Below are 19,840 nucleotides of genomic sequence, written 5' to 3'. Positions count from 1 at the left end.
ATTTCTATAACACTTTTGGAAAAAAATTGAATAATTTTCTTAAAATTTCAAGCAATTCAGCTTCAATGATCAAAGATATGTATACTGAAATACAGAAAATGCAAACTCCTATCGAAAATGTTGAAGCTACACAGGTTTGGGTCATAGATGTGAAGGGTGAAATGTTTTGGAACCTCAAATTAACATATCTAATGAATTTTTAAAATTATAAAAGTTATACAATATTTTTAGAAACACCCTTAAGTATCTTCACTGAAAATTTCAAATCGATCCGACGTCTAGATAAAAAGTTATTAAGTCTTAAGTACAGGAAAACGGAGTCTCCCATACAAAATGTATGGACTACCCGGGTAGTCCGGTTGAACGTCTACGTATGTAGGTTTGGTTGAACGGGTGACGGTTAATAAAATAAAGTGAACTTAGCACTAGCCACACGCGCGTTCTTTGTCGCAAAGTATCCGAACATTGCTACACCGGCTAAGAGCGAAAATTTGTTTACTTTGCTGCGACCAGTGTGATACTCCATGCGTGAACATGTCTAAGTTTATTGAGCAGCGCTCCTGCATAAAGTTTTGTTTGCGGAACGAGATAACCGCTGCGGAAACATTAAAAATGTTGCAAAAAGCATTTGGCAAAGACACAATGTAAAGAAAAAACGTGTGCAAGTGATATAATGACTTCAAGGCTGGCCGAGAGAAGGTCGAAGACGAGGACCGGCCGGGGAGACCGTCGACTTCGACCGACGACGCCCACGTCGGCCAAGTGAGGGATCTAGTGATGACGAACAGGCGGCCCACCATTCGAGACCTTTCGGAAAGACTTTCGATTTCGAAAGGCTCGGTCAACACGATCCTGCGCGACGTTTTGGGCTTGAAGCGGATGAAGTCCCGCTTGGTACCCAAAACGCTCAACTTGTTTGAGAAGCGGAATCGGCAGGAGACGTGCCAGACGACGATCGAGGACTACGCGGGAAAGCTGGAAAATATCATCACAGGCGATGAGACGTGGATCTACGCCTACGACCCCGAGACCACCGACCAGTCCAGCGAGTACCGTGCCCCGAACGAGCCGAGGCCCAAGCGGTCGCGCCAGAGCCGCTCGAAGATCAAAGTGATGCTGACGGTGTTTTTTGACTGCCGGGGGGTGGCGCACCATGAGTTTTTGCCCAAAGGGCAAACAGTCAACAAAGAATACTACCTGAGTATTATGCGGCGGTTGCGGAACTCCATCCGGCAAAAGCGGCAGGATTTGTGGACGGACAACCGTTGGTTGTTGCATCACGACAACACGCCCTCCCATACGGCCATCATTTTGCGTGATTTTTTTTGCGAAAACCAGCACGACGCATGTTGTTCTGCAACCGCCGTATTTGCCGAGTTATGGCCACGACCTGGCACACCAAGGCTACCACCTTCGTGCACAGCGATCTCCAATCGTCTACCCACGTCTTCCTAAGGAACGACACCATTCGCCCCGCACTCACGTGCCCATAACTCGGACCATACCAAGTTCTCTCGCGCAACGACAAGACGTTTCAGATGTTGGTAAATGGTAAACTTAATACGGATTCCATCGGCCGCCTGAACCCTTGCTACCTTCCGAAGGACGAAACGAGTGAACCAACTACGGCACCACCGTCAGCGGGTAGAATCACCACACCAACCGACGACGAACCAACTGCCGTAGCGCCAAGCTCCAGTGCACCGCCGATGTGCCGCCGATGCAACCTTTGCCGCTCGACCCAAGCGAAGGGTAACCATACCACTTCAGTACCAATGAAGTCCTCAGGCAGTCACCGGGAGCCTCTTGACTAACGCCATCGACCAACACGACAGGAGTCGAGAGGATAATTATCGTCATTGTAACAGACGCTGTTCGACCGACGACTCCCATTTGACGGGGGTCAACTTCAGTTGACCACACGCACTACCTATGAAAAAACTTTGGAACCAAACGAAACCTTTAAAAGCGCAGCGGTTTAGGAACCGGGGTTCACTCGATCGCACACTACGAACTACTCTTCAGTTTTCTTCGATTTGGTTCCGTGACGAAGAACCATTTTGATTACATTCAAGCTGGGTTCTTCGACTATTAGTCAAAAACAATGCATTGTACATGTATCAATGGATACCACAAATAATAAGCCAAAACCTAAACCACGCATCTTGCGTGGAAAGCATCCCGTTGCAGAAGTAGATTCGGATCAAGCGTCTACCGCTAACACTAACACCAGCGCATGTAGACCGACCGGGTAAGCCAGATCTGCTGGGAAGCTCGTTGATAGAGAGGACAGCGCTGCTGCTGCCTCTGCTTTCAAGCCGAAAGCCATCTCGTCTGAGTCCAGCTCAGAAAAGAACGACCCACTTTTGAAGTCCTCGATCCTAATCAACGGCGCTTCGCCTGGCACCCTTTGTAGGCGCCTTGGGAGCTGCAACCCGAAAGGATTGGTTCTTTCTCAAACCCCTATCAGAATCGCAGTACACCTATTAATGCGTAGTTCTGTTATGGCGGCGCTTGTTATTCATAAGCGCAGCACATGATGAGAACGTCAGGGAGTTAAACGACTTCCTGTGTCTGCGCGTTGATGGGTTGGCGGTACCCACCGACATCGCAGACTACCTCTCCGGCATCGGTGACGTCACTGATTTCGCCGGTATGCCATGGGCACTAACATTCTACCAGGTTCCTATATCTCCCTTCAAAACTGTTGTAGTAGGTTATAAGATCTAATTAAGCGACATAAAATATTATATAAGTTGGAGCTGGTTTACAGTAAATACATTTGTATTCAGAACTTTACTATAAAAGATTAGTGATAATAATTAAGAAACCCACAAACATATCAAAACCAAACATCTCAACCAAGCTTTCCTTACACAGTCTCACAGTCAGCTCAGTCGACACTATGTACCAAGTAGCGTTAAACCGAATCATGCAGATAATTCTGAACACCGCTAGATTTGTTAGCTGATTGCAACTACTATATGAAGAAATCGGAACAACTTCCTTTAGTTTTAAAACGTGAAAGTATAATGGCTAAAGATCATGAACCCTGGTTGTGGGAAATAATTGCGTGACAATAATTAAAACAATTATGTTCTCCGCGCGATCATGCGATAAGCACATATCAATTATGTCAACGGGCGATCATGCGATAAGCGCATATCGATGATGTCCTCCGTGCGACTATCATTATGCAAATCCCCTCCATGACCCGGAAGATCGTGTGACGTGCCAGACCGCGTGCTGGAATGTCAGCTTATCACCGCGTGCTGGTACGTCACAGGAGAGAGTGCGTGGGAGAGCTTTCGCTACGGCCAACTCTCCCACGCGTAGGAAAGTGGAGGGGAGCGTTCTCACTATAGAACCGTCGATCAACGGATCGACGGGTCTCTTTTTCTGCTTTCGCCTGATTGTGAAACTACTGCTACGTGCCAATCTACTTCTACGTGCAAATAAAGTCATTTTAGTTCGCGTTTAACGTAGTGAACTCTGATTGTAGATTTCATCGCGAAATCCGAAACCCACAGCTTCGTGCAAAACATTTTCCCACAGCTTCGTGCAAAAACATTTTTGGTGACCCCGACGTGATCGCGAAAAGTGCCGATTAGTGAGGTAAAATCCTGTCGCGATACGTGAAGAAATAATGAATACCGACAACGAAGCCAACGTGGCCGAGGCCTTGCGGCTACTTACCGCCCTAGAGGGCAGTGTAAAGGAGGTGGCCGCAAGCCTCGAGGCCAAACTGAGACCGGAGGTGGCCGCCATGAAGGCGGACATCTTGGCGTCCCTGTGGCGCGACGGGAACGCCGCGTTGATGCGCGTTGAATGCATCACCGGCCCCCACCCGCACAGGGGCCCCTTAACGGAGGCTTATGCGGCAGCCATGGCGTCTGCAAGCAAGTGCCGTGAGGGAGCTGCCTCCAAGCCGTCCATTTTGGACACCACGGTGGCGGGGCAGCCATCGTGGGCAGGCCACCTGCCACGCATCGAGCTGCCCAAATTTGAAGGCTCGCCCTTCGAATGGCCCGCGTTCTCGAGCTGATTCGAGAAGCGCGTGGCCGGGCTTTCGGAGGATTCCGATAAGTTTGCCTTTCTGAATAAGTGCCTCGAGCGATGCGACATCGCGAGGCACAGCTGCGAGGCGTTCGAGAACGCCGGCATGCCGTTCGCACAGGCATGGGCCAAGCTTGAGGAGCGGTTTTACAAGAAGCGGGTGGCATTCATGGGCCACATCCGCAAGATCCTGGAATTACCAAGGATGAACTCTCCATCGGCGAACGCGTTGATGCGCGTCATCGACGTGGTGGAGACGGCCGTGACCTCAGCCCGTCAGATCGCCGAGGCTGGCGATTCCACCTCCGTGGTGGAAAACGGGCTGATTGTCGCGCTCGTATTGGATAAGCTAGACGCGGAAACCATTGCGAGCGTGACACGGCGTGCGGACCAGCAGCTCATCCCTACGTTGAGCTGCGTCGCGAGTTGGATGGGTTGGCAAACAAAATATACTACCAGCCCAAGCGCAAGGAGGATACGGATCGAGCGCGTGGAGCGAACCAGCGAGCAGCACGGACGGTGCTAGCTGCAACCGTCACCCCGAAGCCCGCTGCCATCGCCTCCAAGCCTGCGCGGAAGGCTGGGATGAAGCCGCATCACCTCGCATGATCGAAAGCTGGAACGGATTCGCCAGCCACCTGCCGCTTCTCAGACAGCTCCCAATCCCAAGAATGGCGCTGCCCAGCGAACCTCAGGACGCGATCATGTACGGCTTCAGCGACGCATCTACGAAGGCTTTTGGATGCGCCGTGCAAAACATTTTCCCACAGCTTCGTGCAAAAACAAACCCTCTATTTTTCTTTCAGCTTCCTCGGTCGTTAAGACTGAAGATGTTACGAACGGTGCGGGAAACGGGAGCGTCGCTATCTAAGAGCGTGCGAGAAAAAGAAAAGAAGAAAAAAAAATATGCCAGGCACACCCCAGCTATTCTGATCTACCCAGACATATGAATAATGTTTTCGGGGATTGGGCTAACGCTCTAGCGGGAGCTCTGCTTCCCAAAGCTTATGCACCCCTAGTTTCAATGATTGAAGAGCCTAAGATTGATTCGGGTAATGGTGCGGAATTATGTTACTCAAAATTCGAGCCTGTACAAATCGGTAGTCTCGAGAAGGAAGGTTTTAAGTGTATGTATTAGTGGTGAGCGGGTCGACCCGAACCTATCGGGTCGGAGCGATCCGTAACCGACCCGGAGCGCTCCGGGTCGAACTCTCGATTCCAACGACTCCGGGTCGACCCGTGGGTGCAACGAGTTCGGGTCGACCCGTGGGTGCAACGATTCCGGGTCGACCAGTAGGTGCAGCTGCCCATATGCGAGTTCGACCCGTTGGTTCGGGTCGACCCGTAGGTGCAACGAGTTCGGGTCGACCCGTGGGTGCAACGATTCCGGGTCGACCGGTAGGTGCAGCTGCCCATATGCGAGTTCGACCCGTTGGTTCGGGTCAACCCGTAGGTGCAACGAGTTCGGGTCGACCCGTAGGTGCAACGACTCCGGGTCGACCAGTAGGTGCAGCTGTCCATATGCGAGTTCGACCCGTTGGTTCGGGTCGACCCGAACTCGTTGCACCTACGGGTCGGAATCGATTCTTCTAGGGACGGACTCGATTCCGGGTCGATCCGTGAAAAGAATCGTAAGACTCATCACTAGTATGTATAGAACTGAAGCAGGATGAGCCGCCGTAGCAGCCATGATTATCAACTCTCAATGAAATTCTGAACAAGCATCGTGAACAAAAAACAAGACCTAACTCGTTTTTAGCTAAAAACATCTCAGAAATTATAACTTTTTGATAAAGTTAGCTTAAACGCTATCAGATGTTCAATATGGCCAACTACAAAACGTACAGAATGCCTAGATATGCTGGATAAACATAACTTTACTAGAGCAAAAACTTACTACCGTCGTTTAATTTAATAATAATTGGGGCCATTGGAATTGAAATTATCCACCCAATTCATAAATCTATGTATGTATACATTGCTCCATACCGAGAAGACATTCTCCTACAAAAGGAGGTGCGTTTTTTTAAAATAATTTCATTGTTAACTCTAAATCCGAAACGCGTAACCTCATTGGTTTATCTGTTCTCACTTACTGCCCGAAAGTTAGAAAAGATCATTTCCGCTTCAAAAAGCACAGGCCCCCCAAACGCACAGGGGCATCTAGATTTGAAGTATTAGAAAAAGGGTACTTGGGCAATTAGCCGGTAAACAAAACTTATCTTTCCGATACACACGGATAATCACGAAAGGAGATCTTCCTTCGGGGAACCCACATACGTGCCGTAACAATAAACGAAACTTGTTTGTGAACAATTTCAGTTTTATACACACTGGTGCTTCCAGAAAATAATTGTAAGAAATAATTTTTGATAGAAGAGAAAAATGAATCATTTTAAAAGATATTTTACATCTAAATTGTTCTGAATCAGCTAACATATCGCATCTACACAATAAATTAATATGAAATATACCCTCCACGTGCTGTTGCAAATCGTTACTTGGTACTGTCTAAAAATCGTTTAATTTGATTTGCCAATATCTCTTCGTTACTTTCGAGTATAAATGTTCCGTTTCAAAATGTATGTTTTCAGTCTTCTAATCATAATGTTATAGAATTCATTTTATGCTAGTTCGTACGCAATTTCATACTGTAAGTGGTTTGAAACTATATGATCTGTTTGGGGTCGAAATTATAAGTCACAATCCTGATGACTGAATAATGTAAAAATATGACTTACCGCGCATGACAACTATAATTGATCACGTGATTCTTGCCCGAGCTGTTGGAGAGGAGGAAAAAATATGTTAATTCATCAACTCCAAGTAATCAAAATTATTATTTTAAAAAACAGTTTGCATCAATACACACCGTACTGTACCCAATGGCTTGTTACGATAGTAGTTTCCATAGTATAATGTTGGTTCGAATTTACTGCAACACACTGTATTTGTCAAAAAAAAGACCACATCATAGTTAAACAACATATCTCTTCGTTTTCAAAAACTATACTTACCAAATCGACAAAGTTGAATTTCCTGACGCTAATAGTTACAATATAAGGAAAGGAAAGTTGCTGCAATGTAAGGAAAACCGTATTAAAATAAAGTAGTAATAATAAGGTAAAGAGTACAAATTTACCTGATTTCGAAAATTTCTGATGATTTCGACAATTCACTGTTTACAGACGTCTTCTTCTTCTTCTTCTTCTTCGTCTGCGAGGATTTACACCAGTACGGCTGTTAAATCCAGCTTCCTCTGTGGATTAAGGACCGGCAACTAAGGCCATATGCCCCTACAGACGTCTTCAGTTCTTTCGCTATTGATACCATTTCATTGTTTTAGGTATCACGTTTTTCGAATTCGATGACATCGAATAAGCAGGCAGTAATTGGTGTTTTGTACTCAGCCGATTGTACATTGCTCTTGGAAGATTGGTTAGGATCGAATAACCACACGGTCGAAGCATCTTATCTCTTGTTTGTTTGGCATTCGATGGTACTAATCAATGCTTGTTTGGTTTAGCTGATTTCACAAAAACAAAAAATCACACTAATTAAAATAAAAGCCTGCGTTGGCGTACTCTTACCACCTCTACCTACCTCTTTTACCTGAATTCATCAGTTTCTTCTTCTTCCTCTCCAATTGTGAGTATTTGCTCCAGTACGCCTATTGAATTTAGCTTCCTGGACATTCGCAAGGTATCCTGGAGATGTAGGCCTCTGATGGGGTAATGGCTGGCAACTAGTGATATATGTCCCCAATTCATCAGCTAGAGAGGCGCACTTTTGCGGCAAATAGTCGAGGAAACTTAAACCAAACGCGTAATCGGGCGCCATAACCTTATTTGTTTCGCTATGTGTTAACGAACTCCATTACTACAAATTTAACACAGATCACATACTTTAGAGCAGCATAAAAATTCCAAGATTACGCCGCTTAAAGGAGGACTTGCAACTTGGTTTCTAATCTGAACCTTTTCTGATCAACTTGCGCACTCTATTATTCTGTTTCTCAGTGTGCACGGTTCCACCAAGTCAACCTTCTGCGACGAACTGCAACCATTTGACAGTTTGAATAGTGACGGAAAAGAAGCTGCTTCCGATCTAAAGTTTATATAATACAACAGGTTAGGTCTTAACAAACAAATCCTATAATTGCCCGACAAACAAAATTGCTCCCATCAGAGATCTAAACAGGGCTGCTGAGGCTGGTGTCAGTGCTTTGTCGCACGATGTTTTGACGGACAACAGGTCCACCAATTTTTCTGTAATTTGTCAAATTCTAAGTCGATTAAATGAATTTAATTATTTTTCTTAGATGAAAGCCACAACTCCAAGTTTATAAAGTCCAACTTTGCTGACAGATAAAATCGGATGCGTCCATCCGATAAAATCAAATGATTTTGATTTTATCGTGCGATTAAATCGTGCGAAGCTTGCAGCTGTCAAATCCCATACATTTTCGCCTGTGACACTGACACCAGCCTAAGCGGTTTCGAGTGTAATATTACAGCGATATCGCTGGTCTCTCGTGTATCCTGGATATTGGGGCCAAGCGTCATCTGTGCTATTTATGTTTTGCAATTTGGTGAAAATTGCAAGATTTCTTGAATCTGCAGCCGTTATTTTGTTGTGCATTGATAAAAATATAAAACGTCCGTGTCCCGAATGTGATCTACCCCACTAGACGATTTAGAGCAAATTTTCCTAAAAATCGTCGCGGAACAAACGACCTACTTTTTTGTATGGGGATGAAACAAATGCAGGACGTTTTCGAGCAGTCGTGCTACTTTGTTCTACTTCCCATACAAAACTGCTCGATGTTTGTTTCATTTTAGTACGTTTTAGGACGATTGCTCGAAATTGCCTAGCGGGAAGTGTTCACACGTAGACGTTTTTAGGACGATATTTCGAGCTGCCAGCAGGATATGCCATGGCAACCAACCTGCGAACGGTTTTGCTCGAATCAGTTCATTTTACCGGCGAGGGGTAGGGAGAATCCCATCGCCACGACTCTCTACTGTGGACAAGATCGAGATAGCTGCTATTGATGCTATGCCCTGACTCTTTCTTCCTCATTGGGTCATGCATTTGCTGTTAACGCGGAATAAAAACCGGTTGTTGGTGTGCGTGAAGCGGAAGGCATGTGCATTGTATGCGTGTTGAGGATTCTCTTTCAATGCTTTCTGCTGTGCAAAACGAGCATGCCTCAAATGTGCTATCTCTTTCATTCTAATTGGACCTGTGTTTGTTTGTGGCACAACTGATTGCTGAGCAATGTAGAGGTCTCCAGATTTACAAGCGTTCGAAATTGGTAGCAATCGCCGTACGGTTCTGTTTGATTCAATAATATGAATGGCGATTATTAAACAAAGGCTTTGGCTCACTTTTTTGAACCGAAATCCGATGAACCTTTACTCAAGCTGACACGAGCATACGTAAATTGAATTTACCTTAATCAACCCGTACAACATGCATGCAGGCATTATTGAGGTTGTTGTGCTAATGTGATAACGCATTACTACCATATTTCAACCCATTGCAATTCATAAATTTTTAATCTTTTTTTTTAATGTAGTTCTTTCATTCGTTCAATTCTATAGTAAAACGTACGAAGAACAAAGAAAATGAAGAAGCAAAACGACAAATAAAGAACTTACTTAGTTTCATGCATGCAATTTTATTCCATTAGCTTGACGCAATTTCATTCCGCAATCAAAACAATCCCCATGCTTGCATCGAACACATACACCATTCATATCATTTACATCGATCAGCTGTGAGCGAAACCATCCGTGCTTACACCTGAGCGGAGCGTAAGTAGTGCGCCATGATGGGAGAGAGAATGGAACGTCATGGAAAACGATGTCTATTCCTCCTAGGTTAATATTGGATGTTAATCCTCGGGCATCGTCAACTGACAAATAGCCCAGAGTGATTATTGCACTGACTTATCCTATCGAGACAACATGACGACAAAATAGTAGAAAAAGTGGCATGGGTGAAAATTGAAGACGAGCTGGGAGAAAAAGTGGGGCTGGGCATAGTAGAGAGCGGAATACGAGAGCAACTATGTTTTTGCTCTTTTTTTGCCTGGCGCGCTTGGTGCTGCGTGCCACCTCTGACTCAATGTTGTGTGCGTGTAATCTTACCCCCCGTTAAGCGGAAATCGGGGGGTCCAAAAGAAAAAGCCAAAAAACTGCTCGATTTTCAGTGTTCGCTGGGCATGATTTGCTAATGTGCTTACCTTTAATATTTTATTCACCCTGACAACAGACTTTTTCAGACTACCGTCAACTGTCAACGCATGACATAACCTGGTGTTATTCGCATCGTGACCTAATAAAAGGAAAACATTTGGAAAAACACGCAGTATATAAAATAGTCAAAAGTTAAATTTTCTTGTTTTAAACATCGCATCCGCAACGTTTGACTGATTTTTTTCTGTTCAACAACCGGGTACAGATAGTACACCATGGCAAACTCAGCATCGCGGGTTCCTATATCTGTGCTGTTACACGACAAAGCATCGGAGGATGAAGAGCCTAAGAAAAAGTCCCGCGAAGATTGGCGCAAAGCTAAGGAACTCGAGGAAGCTCGTAAAGCCGGAACTGCTCCCGCCGCCGTCGATGAAGAAGGACGAGATATTAATCCCCACATACCTCAATATATCTCATCTGCCCCATGGTACTACAACACCGCTGGTCCCACATTGAAACATCAGCGTCCACAGGATGATCCCAAGGCACATTGTTCTGGAATCGACGAATGGTACAAGCGTGGAGTAGATACCAGCAAAATAGTGACCAAATATCGTAAAGGTGCATGTGAAAACTGCGGAGCAATGACACACAAGCGAATCGATTGCATGGAAAGACCACGGAAGGTTGGTGCCAAGTTTTCAGCGAAGCAGATAGCGCACGACGAGTTTCTGCAACCTAAGATTGTGAGCGATTATGACGGGAAGCGGGACCGATGGGCCGGTTATGATCCAGCAAATCATAGAGAAATCGTGGAAGAATACCTTAAAATCGAACAAGCCAAACGTGAGCTTCGCGCGCAGAAACTCAAAGAAAACCCGGATCTTGCGGAAGAGGAAGGCGAAAGTGATGAAGACAAATACGTGGACGAAGTGGATATGCCTGGCACAAAAGTCGATTCCAAACAGCGCATCACTGTTCGAAATTTACGAATTCGAGAGGATACAGCTAAATATCTGCGCAATCTCGATCCGAATTCTGCCTACTACGATCCAAAAACCCGCTCCATGAGAGACAATCCGACTCCAAATCTTAACCCGGACGAAACGGAGTTCGCTGGGGAGAATTTTGTGCGTTTCTCAGGTGACATAAAGAAACATGCCCAGGCCCAATTGTTTGCTTGGGAAGCGTACGGTAAGGGTGTCGATGTACACGTGCTGGCCGAACCCACAAAACTGGAGCTGCTGCAGAAAGAGTACGATAAAAAGAAATCACAATTCAAGGATGAAGTGAAAAACAAAGTTTTGGAACAGTATGGTGGAGAGGAACATCTCGTGGTACCACCGAAAGCGCTACTGTTGGCACAGACGGAGAATTATGTAGAATACTCCCGACAGGGAAAAATTATCAAAGGGCAAGATAAACCTATTATTCGGTCACGCTACGAAGAAGATGTCTACATCAATAATCACACTACCATTTGGGGATCTCTGTGGAAAAATGGATGCTGGGGTTACAAATGCTGCGAATCGATGATAAAAAATTCTTACTGCGTCGGAGAGAACGGTAAATCTTCGGCTGTAATGAAAGTCGCTGAATCGATTACGTTGCCCCGAACAGATGTAGCAAACGAAAGCGATCAAGAAACAGCGGAAGCTACAAGAGCTCCGGTTAAAGTTTCAGTAGAAAAAGAGCAATCAGAAGAAATTTCGCACACCAGGAATGATAGTGGAAGTGATTCGGACCATAAAACATCGGACCGTGTATCGGAAAAATCAAAGAAATCGAAAAAGAAACGCAAGAAGGAAAAAAGACGACATGAACGAGAAGAAAAAAAGTTACAAGAAAAGGCGCCTGATGAAAAAGATAAGCTGCAGCTTGCTCTGGAAGTCGAGGCATTGAGTCAAAAACGTGCTGAGGAATTGTTAAAACAAGATGAAAGGAAACGGCCGTACAACAGTATGTATGACGTGAAGGCGCCTACAGAAGAGGAGATAGAAGCGTATATGATGAAACGGCGACGCGAAGAAGATCCAATGCTTGCTTTTATGGGAAAGTAAACCATTACCATATTTTAAGTATCATGTTTAATAGTTTTTGAACTATAGTTTTTTTTTAACAATGGTCAATCGAACACAACGCTGTCATAATGTATAAATATACTTCAATGATCATATCTTTTCATTGTGTGTGTGTTTTCATGTTTTATTCAAAACTATGTTATAGAAAGCTGGGTAACATGTCCCAAAATTTAGCTCCAGCAATTATTGTCTCGTTTATGAATTTGCGTTCCGTATCCGAAAAATTTGCTGTACTCGCGAAATAAAATTTAGTTCATTTTTTTATGTTCTGTGGATTTATGGATGGACTTATAAATAACATATTTTTTACGGAGGGGCAAATTGGGTAAAAGAGTAAATGAGGGGGTCCGCGACAGCCGAGCGGTAGCGCCGGTTAGAAAATCGGCCCATGAGCGCCAAGGCTCAGCACCTCGACGGCAAGGGTTCGAATCCCAACCGAGACCGGACCCTCCCCTGTACGAGAGGACTGACTATCCACGTACAACAGGGAAACTAGTCTCGTAAGCCCTTCACGGGCAGGCATGACCAAGAGGTCGTTACGCCAAGAAGAAGAAGTAAATGAGGCCCCGGGCTAGATTCTCCTCTTCCTACTGGTTCACATTAAGCGCCTGAAGCTATGCAAAGCGCGACACATGCATTCTTTTCGAATTTTTGAACGCTAACGGTTCGCTTAAAACACCATAACGGTTTAAACTAATCACGCAGTGGGGGTTGAATGCGGGTTAATATAATTTTACATGTTAAGTTACTAGTAAGTAAACTATACCACACATGATGGACAGCATGAAACAATGAGTTTAGTCGAAGAAATGAGTTGGAAACGGCGGCGCGCCCGCAGCGAGCGTAGCGAGCGGACTGCGCTAGGTCTACCGAAAAAGAGACTTTGTTATAGTTTTGAGAAATAAGGGGGGCCCGTGGGCCCCCTTCATACCGCACCACCTAGGTTGATTGCGTAGCCGAAATTAACGGTACACACTACGGTTCAAATACTCGTAGGTTGAATTTAACGAATTAATGTATCACCAATTGCATACATTCAGTTTAAACGTCCGCAAGAGGTGTAGCCACGATCGAAAACATGGCGGCCGGGGCCTCATTTATTCTTTTACTAGTTTATCAAATAATTTCCAATTGAAGATGAAATAAATTCCAACTGCAATTGGATGCACATGTGGATACATACAATCCAGGTACTACGTTCTCTTGCCATCGTATTCGAATCTATTTTATTGACTTGAAAAATGATAAAATAGATCGGTAATTAAAAATTATATCTGAAAACCCATAATTTAACAGTAAAGTTAATTTTCTAAATTAATGTTGATGACATGTTCAGAGACACTTGCTTGAGCCCCATTACGTTGCGACGTCACTGCCTAGCTGTCAGTCAATGGGTTTTGAGAAATTAGCGGGAAAAAGCAAACCGTTGTAAACTAACGTAACTTACCAAAAGAAGTGTCACCTCATTCAGTGTTCGTGCGTCGTAGTATTCTGTGCAGCGTGAAAATTACATTTTGTAGTGGTTTTTTTGTCATTTTGTTTGTTTTCTAAAAAGGTTTCATTCCTCTGTGTAAACTGCTTTCGATTTTGTGAAAATCTGGAAATAATTGTCTTTTGGTGAGTTGGAAACTACTTTTTGTGAATGTGCAAATGCAAATTCGTGCAAAAGTGAAGAAGAATGCATGCCGGCAAACTGGTGTAAGTTAATTTTATTGTCATTATTCGCTTACAGCAAGTATAATGGAGAAGCTGAAGAAGATAATTCAAGCCATGGTTATTTCGAATGCTGGCCGGCCCCTGACCGTTTCCCAACTAAACCGCGATTTCAAGGAATTTGAAGGTTATGATATACCTTATGAGAAACACGGCTTTCGACAGCTTGATGCTATGCTGCAGTCTATGTCTGATGCCGTGCAGGTAAGTGTAACATAATATTGAAGTTTTGCTGGTTTTATACTGTATACCGTGCTTTTGTCAACTCAAACCAGATTAATGGACAAGGTCCTTCTGCACAGCTACTGCCAGTTTTAACAAAAAATTCCAAGCACATCCGAGAGATGGTTGAAAAGCAAAAGAATAAGAACGGAAAACGCAAAGTTCAGTATGCTTACTATACACATAAAAAACGAAGAATTGACGTCGACTATCAGGCCCCTAAAAAAGCTCCCGAACCTGTGGCAAAGTCTAGGGAGACGCAAAGCCAAAAGCAGGACACTCAAAACGTCAATTCAGCTAAAAACAGATGGGACCAACAATTTGACTGTGCCCCAATCAGCACGAAATGCGATTCGTCAAAGTGGACGCGTTCCAACTTTACCCAACTATCGGATGAAAAAACAAACCAAAAGCAGATTACTCAAAAGGTCCTGTATGTAGTCTCTAACAGTATAACCGAAAACCCAATTAAAACGTCGACAGGATATGGCAATTATGCCACAGCTGACGAAAACAACAATCGAAATCATCGGAATTACTATGGTACCACAGGCTATTGTGGATATAGTCAGAACAGATACAATACACAGCAAAACTACGGAAATAGCTATGGAACGTACAATACAAATAATGGCGTATGTAATTCTGGATATACTCCGTATGGTGTGGGCTATTTTAGTAATTCAAATGCATACCAGAACAGTGGAAATTCTGGAAATAACTATTATGTAGGAGGAAACCCTTACAACACCTACAATGCTTCGAGAAATCCCACCCAAACAAGGAATGGGTATAAGACAAGAAACAATTCAATAGATAGCCAATTGCATACGTACTGTATGCATTTGCTCAACTATTTCAATGAATCCGCTGAACCATACCAAACCATCATCAACACACTGGAACAATATTCCCCGGTAATGTTTCCATGCCAACAAATGCACGAAACAGTTTGCTAATGAATTTTCTACTTCTTTTCATACAGACATCTTCACAAGGATTGGCCGGGACAACGACAAAATATGAGCTTCTCATATCTCTCACACGAACCGTCACACAACTCCAACAAATACACAATCTTTTGATATACTCTCCTTTCTAAGCCGGTTGGGATCCTTAAGCATGATTTACTCACATTGAAACACAACTGAATTGCAGACAAACCGACGAGGTGCAAGAACAGTGATAGCAATGCGGCCTGAAGTTTTCCACTTCTTTTGCATCGTCATGTGAAAGCATTAGTTTCATTTTATGTTATTGTAATAATTATTTGATAGAACTTTCTTATTATATTTGTTCTTGAGCTACTAAAGAACCACATTCTGGGTGATTTTGAGAGTCGCCTGCTTGAATCAACTTCAAAGTTTTATTTCAGGAAGGAAATTATATCACAAGAGAAAAAGCTCGATCATTTTTTCTATAAATTTATATTGAAAGTGGCAACAAAACTTAAAGCGAATTAGCGAATCGATTCATTTTTCTATTCGTGTTCAATGATCTCATGTCGAGTAATGATCATATTATGTATCCGATAGCGAACAGAATGTCTGAATTATCCTTTATGGCGAGATACATTCTAGCGAAGATTACACCATACAAAATTGCAATCAAATGCCATGTTTGCGAACATGTTAATTAACTAATTAAGTTGTGAACTTTACTTGTATTAATGTTTTTGTTTTATGAAAAAATGCTGTTGATTTGTGCGGCCTTAGGCTTATATATTTCCAAAAAAGTAAAGAAATATTCGGAAATAATCATTATTAAATTCGAAATGGTAAAAAATACACGTGTCAACCCATATCAAAGCGTAGGACGCGGTGCGTTGTTCTGGAAATCTTATTTCATTGTACGTTTATTGATTTATTTTTTCTTAAAGTTCATAGATCTGTCTGTTTTCACCATACTTTTACGTTAGGTATGATAAATAAATTTTGAATTCAAATTATGGCGATTATTATGAGTATATTTTATTACACGCCTTTCTCGTGGTCTTGCTCTATTCAACACCGATCGTCACTGATCCACTGCTGGCCTTGCCGACTTAACCATTTTACCGTCTTTTACGCTCACAACGTCTCTTCTGTCCTGCGGGGCAGAATGAGTTTCTCTAACATGTAATCATTCTTTACACCCTTGACAAATATTGAAACTAAACTACTGTGCAGAAAAAAGTTCTTCTTGGCGTAACGACCTCTTGGTCATGCCTGCCCGTTAAGTACTTACGAGACTTGTTTCCCTGTTGTACGTGGATAGTCAGTCCTCTCGTACAGGGGAGGGTCCGGTCTCGGTTGGGATTCGAACCCACGCCGTCGAGGTGGTGAGCCCCGGCGCTCATGGGCCGATTTTCTAACCGGCGCTACCGCTCGGCTGTCGCGGACAAAAGTTCGCAGAAAAAAGTTACACTTATCTAATAGTTTAAGTTATTATTTTATAACTATAGTGGTTCCGTGATCTCATGATGGTGTCTTTATAGGAATCGTGTTTGAAAGAATGTAAATATATATAGTTTTAGCTTCGACTTAATAAAAAGCACATGCGCGCCCAATAAGGCCGGCCTGCACTAGGGTGGATGGATGCCGTATTCGAAACCCCCACAGGAGTAGTTGCACCAGTTTGTCGACCACGTAGTTGCACGATGTTTGTAAACGACTGCAAGCGATGGAGCTGATGTTTGCCCACCTACAGTGACGGAAAAAGTGCCCACCTCGAAGTTTGTTATAATCCAAATAAATACAGTGATCATTTTTGTTTCTGATTTCCAGCAAATTTATACCGCATGGCTGTATTTGCCTTGCTGATATAAGAGCGCCGCCAACTGAATCTGATCTTTAATCCATGTACTACAAGACGGCGACGTAAAGTTTGTTCGAAAAATGATAGCTGAAGTGTTTTTTTTTTATTTATCGGATGATCTTGGTGTCCATACAAGTAACGGTTTTGCGCTTTCAACCTTTGCAATGATAGTTCCTAATCCTTAACAATAATGTTAAAAAAATGTACACGTTTTAACGTATCTAAGGTCGAGGGTATGAATACTTTATTCGCGAGATATATTGCTAATAACTATATAACGCAAAAAGCAAACACTTTGAGACTTTTGGAAAATTTATGAAAAATTATATTTTGAAATGAGGACTCGATAAACTTCGAAGAGGCCACGTCATCATGCCAATTGCTGTATAATCTTTGATATCAATGGGAGCATATGCGACAACTGGACAAACATTCGATTTTTATAGATAAATTCTTAATCTGATGACGGATTCATTGATAAACTGTTTTAAGGAGTGAAATAAAAGATTGTTTACATGAACAATAATGGTTTATTGTAATCTTGAATACCATCAATCTTTGAGATTCGGATCATTTAACGTACGATTTACAGAGGCAGTTAAAAATGCAACATATACCGCCTGTAGAATATTTTGTCCTTGACCTTCTTTGAACCGAAATGACCTTCGATAAGCGAAACTAATAAAATATTTCAGATAACAAAATGATAGTTTATTCCCGTTTAAAACCTAGTCAAAAAAACTGAATCGTAACAACGAGTAAATATATTAGTACACAAAAGTTTTTAAACCATGTTAGAACGCAGTTTTCTATTTGCCTGCAAATTGTATCACACCATACTCTCCAGTGACCATCCAAGAAGCGTCTTTCTTATCCAATTCCTGCGCCAGTCCTTCAGGTAGGCCACATATGAGGTCCGCCTTAACGGTGCGTAGCGTGCACAAGTTAGTCGGTACAAATCCCCGCAATGCCTCGACGAATGGAGTCGTATAAGGGAAATTGAAGTCGCCTAGCAGCTTTCGATAGTTCAGGTCACCCTTGAATATGAGAAGTTTTGCCTGGGACAGTGTATCGTACAGCGCCGGTGCGATGTCGCGCATGCGATAGAATTCGTACGGTGAGGTCCAAAAATTGTCCACCTCACGCATCTCAAAGGCACCGGTTTCGAAGTGTTGCTTAAGTCGTGCCCCGAACTGGGCCAGTAATGGCTCCGCCTCATGGTTCGCCAGGGTGTCCAGCGTCCAGTGCATGTCTTTTGGCGTAACATCGGATATGTACCACGGAATGGCCTTCACGTTGAAACAAACCTTCGGCGCCAACCTGTGGCGCACTATGTAGTCGGCAAGGCAGAGGTCCGTGAACAGTTCGTAGCCGGAATTGTCATTAATAATTTCCACTACCTGGGATGCTTCGTTTTCATTCGGCGAAGCTGTAGATAGACAGTGCCAAATGTCTTGCGTATGATCGCTTACGATGCACTGGTCAAGAGACTCAAGAAGGCTGAACGGGTCACCATCTTGCTTCACATCCTGCCCGGCGCTGATTGAGAGATCGCATCGATTGCCCCAAAGATTTAGCTGGAACAATGTGAAAAACAGTACTTAAACAACATTGCCTTTCGCCGGAGTTCTGAAATGCTGCTTACTTTTAAAAGCTTTTGGAAGAAGGATCCGATTTCTTCTTCTTTTCTCGGCTCATTGTTAAACGCCTCAATCGAACGTAGCACCGCCACCATGGCATCGTACGAGTTGGTCAACGCCTTATGCTTCTGCTGCTGGAAATAGTCCAGCTTTCGAATAGTGGTTCTAGAAAAAAAAATGAACATACAAGAAATTAGATAAATTCTCTGTAACCCCCCTTTACACACTGTGCAGTATTACGTGTTTTCAAAAATGTTGTTCAAACGACGATACATATACGTTTCCGCGTACAACCAACAGGCAGAGAAATAGGAATTGTCTTGCCCTAGCCCGTCGATGAATCGGTTCCATACCGTCTCGTCGCCGACGTCGGTGCGTATTGGCCGGAAATCTTTATCCGTCTGCAGTTCGTATTTCAGCTTGGATATTTCACCGATTGCCGCCTTTAGCTCGTCCCGGGTCGTTTCGCCACCAAAATTTTCAGCTATCTGTTCCTTGTCCTTTGATAGCTGATCAATCACCTGGGTTAGTATAACGGGTAATCGTTCGCGCATGGTGTAGTAACCAAATCCTCTGCAACAAGGAAAAATGTTCGCATTATTCAGATATAAACTACAGTTATGAAGAATCGCCTTATTGTCTCGCCTTGTTTGCTTACAGTTTGTACTGGGCCTTGAGGGGCGCGTTGAACGGAGGTTTTTCATCGATTATGTTGTACTTGGTAGTTAACTCACTCATTTTGTTTTGATGATATTGATAACGTAGCGGTAGAGGTAGAAATGAAGTGAAATGTAAACAACACTATCAACGATGCCAATTGTACAGCAAATCCTCTACAGATTGGTGCTCAACTAGTTAGCAAATGAGTTCGTAATCCTCAGAGGCCTCCTACGGAAAAAATAGATGAGATGAGCATAAATTTTGTACCACCCACTGAGAAATGTTGAAGTTATTTTTAGATACTCACGTTATGCTGGCAGCATGAAACAACAAGCAAACTAAATTACTAACACGTTCTGCGTTGACTGAAAACTACACCAATGGCGTTATCTGATAACCCTTTCGAGAGTAATTTCCTTTTAGCGAAACGATTCAACGCAACCAATTGAAAAGTTTGTTTATGTGTGAC

At 43.4% G+C, this 19,840-nt stretch overlaps 3 protein-coding genes, 1 long non-coding RNA gene and 1 pseudogene across 7 annotated transcripts; 3 read left to right on the top strand and 2 right to left on the bottom strand.

Annotated features, from left to right (window-relative positions):
• Positions 1-534: 534 nt before the first annotated feature.
• Positions 535-1,157, top strand: LOC131264777 (protein GVQW3-like; annotated as a pseudogene).
• Positions 1,158-5,725: 4,568 nt separating this feature from the next.
• On the bottom strand, positions 5,726-7,252 carry LOC131272263 (uncharacterized). The gene is made up of 4 exons (XR_009180134.1): positions 7,199-7,252; positions 7,074-7,133; positions 6,929-7,001; positions 5,726-6,839 (listed from the first exon to the last, which is right to left on the bottom strand). It is a non-coding gene; the product is annotated as an uncharacterized LOC131272263 (long non-coding RNA).
• Positions 7,253-10,420: 3,168 nt separating this feature from the next.
• LOC131265493 (pre-mRNA-splicing factor Slu7) lies at positions 10,421-12,443 on the top strand. 2 transcript variants are annotated; one of them, XM_058267870.1, is made up of 3 exons: positions 10,421-11,865; positions 11,896-12,111; positions 12,163-12,443. In XM_058267870.1, the coding sequence occupies exons 1-3, from the start codon at positions 10,535-10,537 to the stop codon at positions 12,317-12,319; spliced, it is 1,704 nt and encodes a 567-aa protein (XP_058123853.1). In that variant the 5' UTR covers positions 10,421-10,534; the 3' UTR covers positions 12,320-12,443. The 2 variants fall into 2 exon arrangements, with proteins under 2 accessions (XP_058123853.1, XP_058123785.1); XM_058267802.1 differs by having other exon boundaries at positions 10,433-12,443.
• Positions 12,444-13,863: 1,420 nt separating this feature from the next.
• Positions 13,864-16,230, top strand: LOC131272268 (GATA zinc finger domain-containing protein 14-like). The gene is made up of 4 exons (XM_058273938.1): positions 13,864-13,957; positions 14,073-14,257; positions 14,329-15,192; positions 15,261-16,230. Exons 2-4 carry the CDS (start codon positions 14,081-14,083, stop codon positions 15,375-15,377), a joined length of 1,158 nt encoding a protein of 385 aa, XP_058129921.1. The 5' UTR covers positions 13,864-13,957; positions 14,073-14,080; the 3' UTR covers positions 15,378-16,230.
• A 1,530-nt stretch (positions 16,231-17,760) lies between these two features.
• On the bottom strand, positions 17,761-19,840 carry LOC131271894 (damage-control phosphatase ARMT1-like). 3 transcript variants are annotated; one of them, XM_058273462.1, is made up of 5 exons: positions 19,723-19,840; positions 19,370-19,599; positions 18,952-19,284; positions 18,717-18,876; positions 17,761-18,648 (listed from the first exon to the last, which is right to left on the bottom strand). In XM_058273462.1, exons 2-5 carry the CDS (start codon positions 19,447-19,449, stop codon positions 17,881-17,883), a joined length of 1,341 nt encoding a protein of 446 aa, XP_058129445.1. In that variant the 5' UTR covers positions 19,450-19,599; positions 19,723-19,840; the 3' UTR covers positions 17,761-17,880. The 3 variants fall into 3 exon arrangements, with proteins under 3 accessions (XP_058129445.1, XP_058129447.1, XP_058129446.1); XM_058273464.1 differs by having other exon boundaries at positions 19,675-19,836; XM_058273463.1 differs by having other exon boundaries at positions 19,679-19,836.

Source organism: Anopheles coustani, chromosome 3 (assembly GCF_943734705.1).
Source record: "Anopheles coustani chromosome 3, idAnoCousDA_361_x.2, whole genome shotgun sequence".
Classification (NCBI taxonomy): domain Eukaryota; kingdom Metazoa; phylum Arthropoda; class Insecta; order Diptera; family Culicidae; genus Anopheles; species Anopheles coustani.
This window is presented reverse-complemented; position numbering and strand designations above follow the sequence as displayed.